The sequence below is a fragment of the Ceratotherium simum genome, chromosome 7 (genome assembly GCF_057802395.1).
Source record: "Ceratotherium simum simum isolate JZ-2026a chromosome 7, ASM5780239v1, whole genome shotgun sequence".
NCBI lineage: Eukaryota > Metazoa > Chordata > Mammalia > Perissodactyla > Rhinocerotidae > Ceratotherium > Ceratotherium simum.
Window position 1 is genome coordinate 41,790,529 of NC_141906.1, and position 14,850 is coordinate 41,805,378.

The 14,850-nt window shown below is 47.4% G+C and overlaps 1 protein-coding gene across 1 annotated transcript; it reads right to left on the reverse strand.

The window, feature by feature from the left end:
- Positions 1–5,416: 5,416 nt before the first annotated feature.
- FZD4 (frizzled class receptor 4) lies at positions 5,417–14,528 on the reverse strand. Its single transcript, XM_004434088.3, has 2 exons — positions 13,920–14,528; positions 5,417–11,827 (listed from the first exon to the last, which is right to left on the reverse strand). The coding sequence occupies exons 1-2, from the start codon at positions 14,202–14,204 to the stop codon at positions 10,499–10,501; spliced, it is 1,614 nt and encodes a 537-aa protein (XP_004434145.1). The 5' UTR covers positions 14,205–14,528; the 3' UTR covers positions 5,417–10,498.
- Between the last annotated feature and the right edge of the window lie 322 nt (positions 14,529–14,850).

Genomic DNA, 14,850 nt, shown 5'->3' on the forward strand with positions numbered 1-14,850 from the left:
CCATTGCATTTACACTATTTTTTTAATAAAAATAATCTCTGCGATTATTTGCATTTATTTCTGAAGGAGGATGTTTTTCCTTCCTCAGAATAAGTTCAGGAAATGGGTGAAGTGTTCAGGAAGTTAGCTAAATGCTGATGTAAATCCAAAAGGAAGGTCTGTTGTTCAAAAAAAAAAAAAAAAGGACCAAAAAAAGCTAGGAAGTGGTTCTGTCTTTCACTTATGGAAAATGTTATACAGAATTTCTGATTTTAAAGGAAGAGGACTAGGAAAAATGTGTGTGCCCGTGATATCTTTTTCTGTGGATCTGGTTAGGCTGTCAAGACTTTACTGATAAGAGGAGCCGGCAAAGAAAACTGTCAAGAAATAAAATCTAGATGGGAGACGTGACTGGGATTAAGTTTGTACTAAATTAAGCCCTTACTATGAAATTCCTGACAGCTATTCTAGGAAGTATGTCTTGATAGGAAACTGTCCAAAAGAGGTGGTGGGGCCCCTTAGCACTATATGAACAACTAAACACTATGCTCTCCTCACCAGGACCTTGTCCCTTCCAGCCACCAACAAATCGTGGCATGCTGTCCTGTGGACTTGGAGGGACAGTCTCATTCAGGGAAACTCCAGCTCTCCAAGGGTACTTGGTCACTGTCACAACCTGCCAAGGCCCCTTAGTGACAAGGTTGTTATTAATCTGTAGCTTGCAATGTAGGGAGTGTGCTGTATCAGGTGTACAGAGCAAACAGAAAGCTCCCAGCCTCTGAAACACTGGCAGTTTAGAAAGCAAAGATTCAGCTCAGTGAACAGTGCCACAGAGGACGCGGTTTGTTATGGTTTCTCTGAAAATCACCCCCTCCTTTCCATCTCTCTGTACCGCCTTCATTCAGGCCTTCACGGTTTCTCATCCAAACTGGTCCGCCTGCCTCCAGTTTGCCTTCTTCTCTCAGCCCACAGGCTACCCAGCAGCCAGGGAGAGGTTGGTACAACACCAACGCGATGTGAGCCTTCTCTGCTTTCGAATGTTTGCGGGCACCCCTGTGCCAGCACAGGAGAGAGAACAACCTCCCAGGCCTTTCATAACTGGCCTCGTCCCACCTTCCCTCCCACTCTAAGAGTCTCAGGCTCCAGTTACACTGAACGACTCGCTGCCCCGCAACTCCCCACAGGCGGACTCGCGGCCAAGTTGATTCACACGTTTATTCCTTTCACTCTGGGGAAATGAGGAAATGAGGATTGACCCTGCACTTCTGTTCACTTCTGTGGAGAAGTCTCTTTGGATTACAGAATTACAACATGAGAGAAGCAAAAGAACAGGGCTCAGAGGACACAGGCAGACACACCTACACAACCACCTACTCAGTGCCAATATTATAATTTAACACGTGTGCTAGAAAAGATGCTCAGATGGAGGAGGCTAGCTGATAATTAAATGCCTCCGATGGCTCATCATGAGTAAGTTTTAACTTTTATTTTTTACATATTGAATTCAAAGGATGGTTTTGAAGAGCAGACCAAGTCTTAAAAGAGCCATGGTCTCTGGGATCCACCCCTCCTCCCTTTGCCCTCTTCCCTGCGCCCTCCCTACACATTTACCTATTGAGGCAGACGTCTTTTCGGGGATCAAATGGTGAGATGACAACAGTTCAGGAAATATTTTCCCATTGCACTCATACTCAGAAGCTGTTCTATCCAAGCTCAACCAACCAGGTCCTGGGACTGAGGTTAGGAAGAAGTTACATAGTCCATGTGATAGCACTGATCCTTCAGGGGGTAGAGATGGAGGGGGCATGTGGTTTGCTGCCGTGAACTTCAGGAGGGAAAGGTTATGTCTTATCTTGGTGTCCCCTACGATGCCCTTCCAGGACAGTAGCTGGCACATAGTGGACACACATTCAGCTATTCAACAAATATTTACTAAGCAGTAGAGGATTTGTTTTTCCAGGTTTGGAGTTTTAAGCTTGTTAATAACAGCTGAATTCTTTCTCAGTTTTGTCATCTGCACTTTTGGACTCTGAGTTGGACCTTGTCTTTTGTGTTTTTTTTTACAGTCACTCCCTCTCTCCCTTCCCCAGCCCACTCCAGTGTTCGGCGTACACTAGACTCTCAGCAAATATTTGTTGGAGAGGAGGAGGAGGAGGAAAAAGAGGGGAGAGAGACAACAATAAGCAACACAGAGGGTAGGTGATCATTCTCAAATCCATCTTTGAGACTAGAGAATTTTCTCTGAGGCTATTGCCCAAGCATCTTTCCAGAAAGTTCTGCCTATGTGATGGCTCTTATTGTCACCTTAGTTTTCTTTCCTATGCTGGCCACATTTGTCACCAGAGCCCCTCAGTTTCCCCACCTAACAAGGTAAAACCCTCCCTCCCTCCTATCTTTTCTTCCTCCCTCTCTCCTTCCCTTCTTCTTTTCACAGATATTCCTGAAACTTGTGCCAGGCCCTGAGGGCACACAGGTAGGCCCCTTTGGGTGCTGAGTCATCCTCAGGTTGCTCATCTAGTGGGGAGATGGAGACGTGACTAGACCATTACACATAGTGCACTGGAGGCTCCCAGAGCTGAAAGCTTACACTTACCTGCGGTAAGAGGAGAGGGAGGCAGAACACGACAAGTAGGAGGGTCAGAAAAGTCTTCCAGGAGAGATGACCTCGGACTTCAATCTTGAAAGAAGAAAAGACACAACCTGGTTGAAGAAAGAGGGACAGGGCATTCCAGGCAAAGGGAAACGTCTGAAATGGCAAGGGAGTTAGAGGGAAACGATGGAACTGGGACAGATTTTTCTATGTGACTTATCAATTCCACCCCATTGCTGGATACTCTACCCATTTACCTCATATCAAGTGAAATGATGCAACCCTCGGGCATTTTGGAAAATTCAGACAGCCAATCATTTAATCTCTTAAAGAGAAAGCATTAGTAATGTGGGCTAGCCATGAGATTAAGCACGTTCTTGGGTGAAAACAGGATTGGGTGCTTATAGGAAACCACGTGGGAGGCTGATGAAAATCAGGCAATTGATGTGAAATGTAATAAATTTTATTTTTTATTCTCTCTCCCTGGGAGTTTGAGAAGTTGAAATCCTTTGCTGTGAGGGTAGATGCATCCATGAGTTCTTTAGTCTAAGGATGAGACAGAAGGAAAAGGACAGGGTGATTCTAGGAATTTCAGGTGGGGCCAAGGTCCATTTTCAAAGCCTATTGGACTGCATCTTTGCAGAGCCAACATTTTCAAAACATTTAGCGAGATGCTCCCAGGCCTACAACCCAGCTGCACTGTGAAGGAAAACCGAGGACAACGCCCTTCTCTGAGGGTGGTTTATTTCTGTTCACAGAACCTCTGAAGACAGGAGGCCAAGGCTGACCTCTTTAGTCAAGAGTCAGCTCAACTTTAAAATTATGATTGCATGTGAAAGCTAAAATGGGAAAGAGAAAAAATCAGTTCTCAAGACAGAAATGCTAAAAACCCTTGGGCCACATTCCAGCCAAGGCCCTGGCCCTGCACACAGAGCTCCCATTGGGGGTGGGTGGGTGGGAGACCAGCCAAGACCAGTTCAAATCACTTGAGTGTCAGGGATCATGGGGTTTATTCTAGAGGTGTCCAGTTTACAGATAAAGAAACTTGCCAGAGTGATTACACTGCGTAGTCCTTAAACAACAGCTCATGGCCAGGTCTCCCTATTGAGGGAGTTGCCTGCCAAATATTTACCCATTCCCAGGGAATTATGTGTAGTAGTTACATAAATCAGAGCAATAGAGTATGTATTAGTTTCCTAAGGATGCCGTAACAAACTGGATGGCTTAAGACGCATAAATTTCTTCTCACACAGTTCTGGAGGCTAGAAGTCCGAAATCAAGGTTTTGGCAAGGTTGGTTCCTATCGGAGGCCTCTCTCCCAGCTTCAGGAGGTTGCCAGCAATCCTTGGTGTTTCTTGCCTGTCCCACAGCTGCATCACTCTAATCTCTGCCTCTGCCTTCACATGGGTCCTCCTCTCTGTGTCTGTGTCCAAATTTCCCTCTTATTATAAGGACACCAGTCATTGGACTAGGGCCCGCTCTAATCGAGTATGAGCTCACCCTAACTTGAGTATGTCTGCAAAGACCTTACTGCCAAAGATGTTCACACTCACAAGTATGGGGCGTTAGGACTTCAACACATCCTTTGAGCGGACACAAGATGCCCACGACTGAGTGTAAAACAAAAACAAACCCCCGGGCTAGGCATGAGGAGACCTGGCTGTCCAACCTGCCACCTCCCCATTGGGTTACCCTGGGCAGGTCCCTCGCCCTCTCTAAGTTTCAGTTCTCTCTAAAGCAAAGCAAGGCTTGCCCTACTAACTTCAGAGATGCCATGAGAATAAAACGAAATCATGTAAATAAAAGTATGATCTATACTGAAAATGTTTCTACAAGTGCAAGGGATTATTATGAATTCATTCCAGATTGCGTTGCCTTTTCTTTAACTTCATAACTACTTAATGAGCAGGTAATGAAATGAGAAACACAGCCTGTCTCACAGGGAAGAGAATTTAAATTACACGACTCCTTTCATTTATGGTTTGAGATATAAGTACAACAGCCATCTTCAGTAAAGGAGACTAGGACTGCAGATCCTTGTTCCCGGGGCTCTGTACTCACACCTAGATGGGGGTATTCAGGTGAAACACACGGGTGGAAAGCAATGTTAGGCAAACCCAGGGAGCTGACGTTCTCCTCTGGGACATCAGCAGACACCCCCAGTGGCAGTGGCTCCCCTCTCCTCTGTGTCTGTGTGGTCCATAATATTATTTGCTCCCATGACAATGTCCTGATAATGGCTTTGAATTTGCTTTGTCTGACAACTTTTCTAGATATGGGGACACAGACCACCCAACTTACGAAATTAGCTAAAGAAGCCGTTTTCCTGGCAGACTGATGTGACATACTCCCATGTGTATTACACAAACAGAAGCACTGCGTAGCCAACAAAAAAAATATGAAAATCTGAAGTAAAAAAAAAAAAAAATCTCTCTCTCCCCTATGTAAGAGGCCTGAAGCTCTAGCAGTGATAGCAAAACACTTTTCAGGGCACCAGATTAAGTCCAAGGGACTTGGAAGGTGTATGAAAATGGCCACACATAGTGGAAATACCAAAAAGAGGCGTCATGGGCTGACAGCTTGAGAACTATAATGACATCCAAAGCATAGTGTGACCACTTGAGTGTTACTGATGACCACAGTGGTGATAAATTCTGTTGACCTTGGACCTCGGGGGTTTGCTGACCCAGGAGAAATCCCAGAGGGGAAAAACAGCACCAGCAAAAAAGAAACAAAGAGGCTCTCAGAAAGAGTCTCTCGAGCTGCCCTGCAAACCGCGTTCTGCATTTCTCACTGCTTCCCAGGGGCTAACACACACCTTCAGGGATATGCCAGATCACACACCAGTTAATAAACAAAACTTTATTTTCCTTTAATACAAAAATTAAATAGCAAAGTTTATTTTTTTGTACAGTGATAAATTAGAAATTTACAGTACAGACATGGATGCAGACATACGTTTGTACATCCTTAAAAGCAGGGTCCGTTTCCTTCGATGTTCAGCAACTTGCTCCGGGTGTGTGTAGCAGGGGTTTACCTGGTACCTCTATGTCAAACATCTGAAAGTCCCCCAGGTCGGTCTCAAGCTGGCTGGGGTGGCGGGGTGGCAGGGGGATTCAAAGAAAGGCCGCAGAGCACTAGCCTGAGTGCTGCATGAGCAGGCTGAGTCACATTTCAGCTTTTCACAGATCACACCCGATATATATTCCACCTTCCTACAAAGAGCTCAAGGGCCTTCATCCTCAGACCTTCTAAAGTCTCATACCATCCCTGTGAGGTAGGAAAAAATTCAGAACCACCTAGATGCCATGGTGGGAGAGTCCTAGAAAGCAGCCTCCCCTCCCAGAGCCCACGGCCAAACTGGGGCCTGAGGCCACCAGCAGGATGGGAGAGAAGATGGACCCAGTCTTCAGGAGTGAGCTGCTCCTGCCTCTTCTCAGAGGCCTTCTGGGATGACAGTGGTCATGTATGGAATATTATAGCAGATCAGGAAGCTACAAAAGCTTGGAGGACACGACTCATACCGGACCCCAAACAGGTCCTCTACAAACTGCCTGGGTGAATACTGGGAATTTGCGGGTACAAAGAAGGAGGGAAATAAGGTGAATCAGAAACAGAAACAGGCTACTATCGGGCAATGGGGCTTACCAAGAGGAAGAGGCCTGCCGGGGGATCCGGGGCTACTTCCCTCCTGGTGACGTCCAGCGGGCCATCACTGCACACGTGCATGGTGAGAGGCAGCAGCAGAGCCCTGACCAGCCCACAGTGAAACAAAATCCATTATTTAAGGCTCTGGTATCTGATCCTGGGTAGGAGCAAAATGCTCTTGTAGGAGTTTCCAAGATCTATGACCTAGGCCCAGAGGAAAAATGATAACCTGGGTCCTCTGCCAGACATAATACAAACCCAGACGGAGACTCTGAACCGAAATACAATAAAGGAACAAAAAGAGCTGTCAGAGTCCAGTGACTCGACATAATTGGCTAGAATAGCAACTCTCTCCAATCTCCTCCATCACAGAATGAAATTCAGGATGTAGATCGATTCTGGGGGCTCCTTCCTGTGCTCTGGGGCTCTCTTCCCTAACTGCTGCTGTAGCCACCTCACCAGACGCCAAAGACTGCACCACCCTGGTGAAATCCCCTTAAATTGAGTCTGCCCTCCAGGGCTGAGACTGTCGAGTTCCTCTTTGCCTCCTCAGGTCCCAGCTTGGTTCTCAACACAGTAAGCACTGAATTCAGTGACCAGAAAGGTGAGGGGGACCAGCGAGGACAGAGCTGGGGATGCTGGTAAAGTCACAATTCAGAACTTAGATACGGAAGTTTCCCAGATTCCGGGTTTGGGGGTGCAGGTGACGGAGTGACCGGGGAAGGGAAAGTCAGACAGCATTTCAGGAAAATAAAAAGTGTCACCCCTTCTCCGGTTTCAGGTCCCTGAGCAAGCTGCCAGCTCAGAAGCCGTCTCAGAGATCAGGAAACGGGTCTCCATAGAGGAAAAAGGATATGAATCAACCAAATAGCCTAACCAGACAGTTCAGGCCACTTCCACCCTGCCCCATGTTCCTCCACCTTGAGCTGTAGCTTTTATGAAGGAGCAGAAAGGAGTGTGCCAGAGAGGAGACTGGACAGAGGTATTCATGGGCCCTGTTGAATAAAATCTCTGGAGGCCAAGGGATTTCGTAGGAAGCTACGTCATACCTACTTATTCTAGATTTCACAGAAAGAAAAACAATCCTAACCTTTTCCCTAGCAAGATGCTGTCTGCGAATTCATCTGTACAAGTCACATGGAACACCCCAAGCCCCGAAATGCCTGCCCCCAAAGTCATATTAGACGTAGGAGCTCACACCCTTACAGCCAATTTTCATAGTCTTCCTAGGAGATTTCCAAGGAGAATGTCAAGAAACAGAGCTAATGCTTTCTGTCAAATCCCCTGTAATTGATTTGCAGGGAATCCTGGGAAGGGATGAAAGATGTGTTAAAGGTAGCAAGACCCAGGAAGAGGTTTATGGGGTGGAGACAGTGAAACAGAGGCCCCTGCTGCTTCCCAAAATGAAAAGCAAAGTTCAGCCGACCCAGGAGCATGCCCAGTCTAGGTGAGTTAGAAGAACAGAGCCCATCCTCCATGACATTCCCTAAGACACCTGACACAGGGCTTTACAAACAGTTGGCATTCAATAAATGTGCCGATAATTAACTTTTTTTTTTCTTAAAACAAATATCAACTAAAGAGGTGATGGAGTTGCTTCAAGGTAATTGGTAACTGACTCCTCAGCCATAAGGCTTCTTTCCTGAAACCACAATTTATTATACTCCCCATTGTCCGGAATGTGAAAGAAAAGGCCTCAAACCCTGTGACATTGCTAAGGCTACTAATCCAGTCCGCACCAACGGCCACTTCTGATCAAATACACTTTCCCCTGAGAAGGCAAGAGATGGGGAAGAGACATGTTAAAATCCACAAAGTGGTCAGGGCGCCGGCTCCAGACTCAGGTGGCCAGGGTCACTCAAGTCCTTTTATGGTTATTATTGTTGTTTCATCATTCACGAATACTGAGCACCTACTCTGTGCCCGGCCCTCTGCTAGGTGCTGCCTTGGGCACACAATCACTGAGACATCACAAAGAAAATTGCATTACAAACCCCTACGCGCTAACAGCAAGGCCAGCGCCCTGCTACACAGTCTTTCCTCCCTTTCCTGGGCCAGAGTCTCTGCACAACTCCCAAGACACTCAAGCGGAGCGTGAGTAAGGGCAGGCTCTGCCCCTGGGTGCATGCTCCAGGGCCCTGGCCAGCTATGGGAACTGTCTGCAAGCGGCACGAGGAGTTCACATGTTACATTTCATAGCGATGGAGTCTCAGATGGAGTTCAACTGGCCCTGCTGGGGACCGTTTCTCATGCTCCTGGAGCGCTGACCCAGAGTCCAGCCAAGGTACTCAGGCTCAGCACACACAGCAGGGGCCACCCATGCCCACTTTGTGTCTGTCTCCAAAGCCCCAAGACACACAACAGACCTTACATGCACCTTCATCTTAGACAGCTCAAGAACCACGCAAAAACAGAGGAAAGAAGGAAGGGAAATGTCAAGCCATGGGCATAAAGCTCAAATAAACAAAAAACAGACATGCTTATTTCCAGAATTTGACCATCTATTTGGAATTTTGAGTCCCTGGAAATGTTTTTCCACAAACAAATGTGATAAAAGCTTTCCTACCTGTTTGAAAAAGTGGGGAGTGGGGGGTGGGGAGCATGAATAAATAAATAAATGAGTCATTACAAAGCAGCTGCCGAAGCACAGACAGGTATGAGCTGCAGGGAGAGCAACCTGTGGCACGGTCAACAATTTGTCCTCGAGATCTGGTGATTAGAAGGCCTAAGGCGGGTTAAGAAAAAGGGTACAATTTTAAAAGAACTCCAACTTTTGAGAGGCTGCTGGGGGTACCCCCTTGTGAGGAACATAAAGCATAAATTTTAAAAGCTCTGGATACCTCTGCAAAAGGCAATTAAGACCTGTGCTGTTAGAGTTTGCAGTTCATTTCATACGGTCTACACTTTATTCCCTACTAACCAATCAAGCTCCTGGCTGGCATTCTGGAGATTCATTAAGCACCATATAAATACTCCAGGCCACACTGCCTCCAATGAAATCTTATAAGGAGCCTTTGCCAATTACTAGGAAACAATTATGCACCAAGTAGTTGGATTAGCTGTCCTCAGTTCCCTCTACAAAATTGAAAAAGTCTCCATTGTGCTAAGTAGACCAGACTCTGATAACATTCTTACGCTAAAGGAAAAAAAAGACACTATCATTCTGAGAATGCAAGTTGACCATAGTTTTAAAGTCAGTTGAGTATACTCTTATGTCATGGTCCAAGAATGTGCTTTTAATTGTAATTGACACACACGAATTACACAGTTAATCTGTGCGAATGCAAAGTTGCCAAGAAACTTAACATTTTAGCTCTTCCAGACTGGCGTCTGCACAGATGCAATCACACAAAGTAAAATATATTAAGTCCCCATTGCTCAATGCAATAGGTCTCTGGGGTCGGTAAGGTAAGTCGACTTGGTAAATCTCATTTTCCTCTGAATTAAGTGATTGTCAGAAAGTGAATCACCCTTCCTTTTCCCCTCATGAGGCATGCTGCAGTGCAAAAATTCCTATAAAAATACCTATTTTGAGTCATTAATGTAAAATGAAGAAAACAGCAGCAGCCTAGAACAGAGATGTTGAAATTTAAGAGGCAAAGAGAGAAGAAAAACCCACTGGATACCTTATGTGTGTTTGTATAGTACTTTTGTTTGTTCAAACAATTCTGTTTTATGACAAAGGCACTGAAAGATTCTGACACCACCTCTTGGGAGAGCAGTCCACGAAGTTCTAAACAGCAGACAGTGCACCACCGAAAATGTTTATGTTAGATCAGCCAAACTATAAAACTCTTGTAACACTTCTCTGAACCCAGCATTTCCAGTGTTTATAGATTGCTTTGCTATCTGAAAGACCCAGTTAGTATTTAAAATTTTAAAGGGTTAAAAAAGTTAATCTTTCTCCCTGCAAGTTACCTACTCACAGTTCCAATCCCACCCTGCAGGAAAAGCAGCATCGCCCTGGACCTCCTGGAATCTAGGCAGGACCTCCACACTCCAAGCTGCGACCTGCTAAAGTGATCAATGTTTTGATTTTTCACAGCTTTGAAAGCCTCTAACTGGCTTTTCCATTTTGGATCATTCCAAAGTCTGCAGCAAAATCATTAGTTTTATGATGCTGGTGAGGAGGGGGCGAGTGGTGGTGGGTTACGGGGGTCACTTAAGTGTTGCTAGTTTGTTCAAACTGAGATTCATTGCATGAAACTTTAAGTAGCATTTGCACCGAAATGCTGGCATTCCCCCCCTTCAAAATTTGGAAGGCGTGGAGGCTAGCTAGCCTTATACTACAGTTTCATTGCCTTTCCCAGGCTTCACCCAACCATTCCCTCTCTTTTCTCTCTTTACCTTCCCAGAATTCACCAATCTGTTGGAACACTTCTGCCACGTGTGAAGAGTTTTGGCAGACCAAATCCACATGCCCGAAGTGATGCCCACCAGCAAAGACATAAAAATTTTCAACATTTCAACTGCCATATTGGAGTCATCTGCAGAATACCGGAAGAGAGCCCAGTTGGAGATTTCGTAGAAATAACAGGCAATCACACAGGTTGCAGGAACTGTGTACAGGACTGAGAAGACCCCAATCTTGACCATCAGCCTTTCCAACTTGTCCGTCTTTGTCCCATCCTTTTGAAGATTTGACCGAATTTTGAACAAGGCCACCAAACCCGCAGCAATGAACAAAGTTCCGATTACTAAGTAAGTGAAGAGAGGAGCCACCACAAAGCCCGTGAGGGCATCAAGGTTTTGGTTCCCAACATAGCACAGGCCAGTTAGTTCATCAGCATCCACTAGTCTCATAATCAAGATGACAATGGTTTTCACTGCAGGGATGGCCCAGGCTGCAATGTGGAAATAAGAGCTGTGCATTTCAATGGCTTCATGACCCCATTTGAGTCCGGCTGCCAAGAACCAAGTGAGTGTCAGAATAACCCACCAGATGGAACTGGCCATTCCAAAAAAGTACATCAGCAAGAAAATGATTGCACATCCTGTGTTCTTAAGTCCTTCTTGGATGAGAACAGGTTCTGCTGCCTCTTCAAAATCGCAGGATATCCTTTCCCGGCCTACAGTCAGCCTGACAATATAAGCAATGCTATAAATATTATAGCACATACTGAGAAATATGATGGGGCGCTCAGGGTAGGAAAACCTGGAAGAATCGATGAGGAAAGTCAGCACCGTGAAGGCGGTGGAGATGAAGCACAGGCTGGCCCACACTGCCATCCAGATATCGGTGAACTCCTTGGCCGAGCGGCTGTACAAGCCAGCATCGTAGCCACACTTGAGAACGCAGTTCAGGCTCCTTTTCACCCAGATGTACTGATCAGAATTGGCTCCCACGGAATGGCACTCTTCCCCAGGCTGGATGGGGGTTTTGTGGGGTAACGGCACCTCCTCGTCACCCGGCCCTTCCATGCACATGTGGTTGTGGTCATTCTGTGGCGGGAATTTGCTGCAGTTCAGGCTCTCCGGCCAGGCAAATCCAAATTCCTTCAGGACAGGTTCACAGCGTCTCTTGACTGAAAGACACATGCCGCCGCACGGGCCGATGGGGATGTTGATCTTCTCTGTGCACATTGGCACATAAACCGAACAAAGGAAGAACTGGAAAAGTCATGAAATGAACAAAGAAAACAATGACTTGGACGTCTGACCAAACACTTGCACAAAGCTGAGCTGAACGCTTCCAGGCAAAGTACGTATCTACTTTTAAACCAGCCTATGGAGAGTCTGACTGTTTACTGTGACCTCCAACAAGGGTGCCTAATAATCCATCACTTACACACTTTTCTTCTTTTGGTTCTAGTAATCCTTTCCAGGAGAACATAAATAAATAAATGCATAAAAAGGACCTGAAGAATTACATAATACCTTTCTGCACAACACTTAAGGAAATAAACCTAAAAAACTGACTTTGAGTCACCCTCCCCTTTCAGCTACTATTTGGAAGAACTGAACAGACTAATTAAGTGACTCAGTCATTTCGGTGATGAGGTGATTTCTTTTTATCCCCATTTCTTTATCACCATAAGAAAAAAAATGTAGATCCACCTTTTCTCCTGTTAATATTCTCTACTTTATCTCCTAAAATTATTTTTTAATCAGTCCCATAACGAAACAGAAAACGTCCTAATTGAGACACTGTTAGACCCAAGGATGGGAGACAGGTTGAGGTCTCCGGTCACCAAGGGCTTGTTTGGCCAGGTTTTCTCAATGAAGCACAACAGGAAAATATAAATGTTAAGTCCCTGAAACTGCACTACCAGCAGGGGAGAGTCCAGTTGCTGTCCTCAATTCCTCCAGCATTGATAAACAGTCTGCTTGGCTCCTTACAGATGTTGTCTATGAAGTCTAGAGTTACAAGTAACTATTTTCCAGTATGTAAAGGGATCCAGTCCTGTCCTTCAAAACAGCTTGGCTGTTCCCCAGGATACATGTAATTAAAAATATATATCCCTGCAAAGGCTGTTTCTCCAACGAAATTGCAACTGATGTCAGGATATGTGCTGTTTCCAAACTGAGGGCTAGAGGATCATTTCTTAAGCTTTTATAACCTAGTTCTAAAGTTCTGAAACTTCCAAAGGGAGAGTTCACCAGCAACAGGTCTAATCCCAACCATCTTTCTGAAACCACAATCCAACTTTTAAAATGACGTGTGTAAAAACATGCACCTAGTAAGTAAGCTGCCTGCCTGTTTCTTATCTTTCAGAAGTTAACAGCCAGAACCACGGATTTCTGAAGCTTTTAGCCTGGACAACTACCCTCTATTTTTTTCCCAACCTCTCTTTTCTAAATTTCTAAAAATCACTCTTACCTTCACTAACCAAAACACAACCAGTGTTAAACTTTTCAAATTTCCTTTCAGTTCTTTTTTTTTTTTAATGAATTGGTTGTTGTTTTTGTAAGATTATAATCACCCTGTATATGTAAATTGTTTCTTCACTTATTATTGTAGGATGAACATTTTCTATGTCATTACATAATCTTTAAAATTTTTAATGACTGCAAAAAAAAACAACTTCCCAATACACAAACTACCTTCCTGAAGCTTGTCCATAAACATTACCTTTTTCCCAAGCTGAGTTGTCTCCCCCTCCAAGTAACAAAACCTGCCCTCAACCCTGAGGATAAGAACGAACTCAAGCCAACTCAACCATTGCTTTCTGCATGACCTCTAAAATCATGCAGGATGACGCCAGGAGGGGCCATTCGGCAGACAACCGGGCAGTGGTGTTTCATTTAATAACCCACCCAAAAATATGGAAGAGAAGGGAGGACGGTGAGGGAGGAGGAGTTCTCGTCTCCTTATCTCTCCTTCCAAGTCTTAGCTGCAGCTGGCTGCCCTGCCGGGAACTCGCCCACCGAGCGGCGGCGGCCAGAATCCTTGGCAAAGATAACCCTCAGGTCCACTGGGGTTAGGGGCTTGGCCAGACAAGGGTGGGCAGGGGAGAAAACGGAAGGGCGGGTGTACGAGTGGGTTCTTTCGCAGGCCAGACGACTTACACAACGTTTTGGCTTCCAGTCCCTGAGAAAGGACTGAAAAGTGGGGGTGGGGATGGAAATCACTTTTCCAGGATAGTTTTACCCTTTAGTCTAGGAAGGGGGCAAAGGGCTCGACTTGGCAAGGCCTCCACGGAGTTAGTTTGGGGCGTCCCTGCCCAGGGGGTCCCGCCAGGGGTGGGGGTGGGGTGCCCACCTGCAGCTGGCTGGAGCAGCCGTACTGGATGAGAGGCGTGAACGTTGTCAGCTGCAGCTCGGCGTCCGTCTGCAGCTCGTGCCCCACCAGGTTGGGCATCTTGGTCACGTTGTAGCCCAGGTTCTGGCACATGGAGATGCGGATGGGGTCGCAGCGCCGCTCCTCCTCGTCCCCGAAGCCCCGCGCCGGCCCCAGGAGTAGCAGCAACAGCAGCAGCAGCCGCAGACTGAGACCGACGCCCCCGGGCGCCCCCGGGACGCTCGACCCCGCGCCCCGCCAGGCCATGGCCAGAGCCGGGGGCAGCAGCGGCGGCGGCGGGGGCTGCTCCAGCAGACACCCCCAGTTTGCACGGGGGCGTCGGCTGCCCGCGCTGCTCCCAGCTCCGGGAAGGGGAGTGTGATAAGGCACCAAGGGCGACGAGGGGGCAGCGGCCGGCTCTCCGGCAGCTGCGCGCGTCTGTGTGGGATATTAGACGCCCCGGGCCGGGGCCGACGGACAGACTACGAGGGTCATGGCTGCAAGCGGCGAGCCCCAACCCAGCGCAAGCTGCGTCCGCTCGGCGTCTCGGCGGAACCCGCCAGCACCCAGCGCCGCACCGCTCTCACCGCCCGAGCCCTCCGCGGCGCTGGAGGTTCGCTGGGCGGCGGCGGGGCGGGACGGACAGCGCGCCCCTCCAATGGCCGGGCACCGTGGGCAGCGAGGGGCGGGGCCGCTCCGCCGCTGGAAGGGTCAGGCCGCCACCCGCCGGCCCCCCCCCTCCGTTCCCCCCCCTCTCCCCGGAGCGCCCCGCCCCGCTTCCCGGCTCTCACTTTCCTCCCAGCGGGTTCGCGGCGCTCAGGGGCCGCGCTGGGATAGAGCCCAGTCGCTCCGGCCAAGGTAGCTTGCGCCCTCCTCTTTCAGGTGAGAAGTGCTCCCAGATCAGTCGGCTTCC

What these genes read in the sequence shown, in the direction of transcription:
- FZD4 (XM_004434088.3), bottom strand. Translation starts at nt 14,204, where the DNA reads ATGGCCTGGCGGGGCGCGGGGTCGAGCGTCCCGGGGGCGCCCGGGGGC. An exon ending in GCTGCTCCAGCCAGCTGCAG is followed by an intron (nt 11,828 to 13,919) that starts GTGGGCACCCCA and finishes TGACTTTTCCAG; the next exon opens with TTCTTCCTTTGTTCGGTTTA.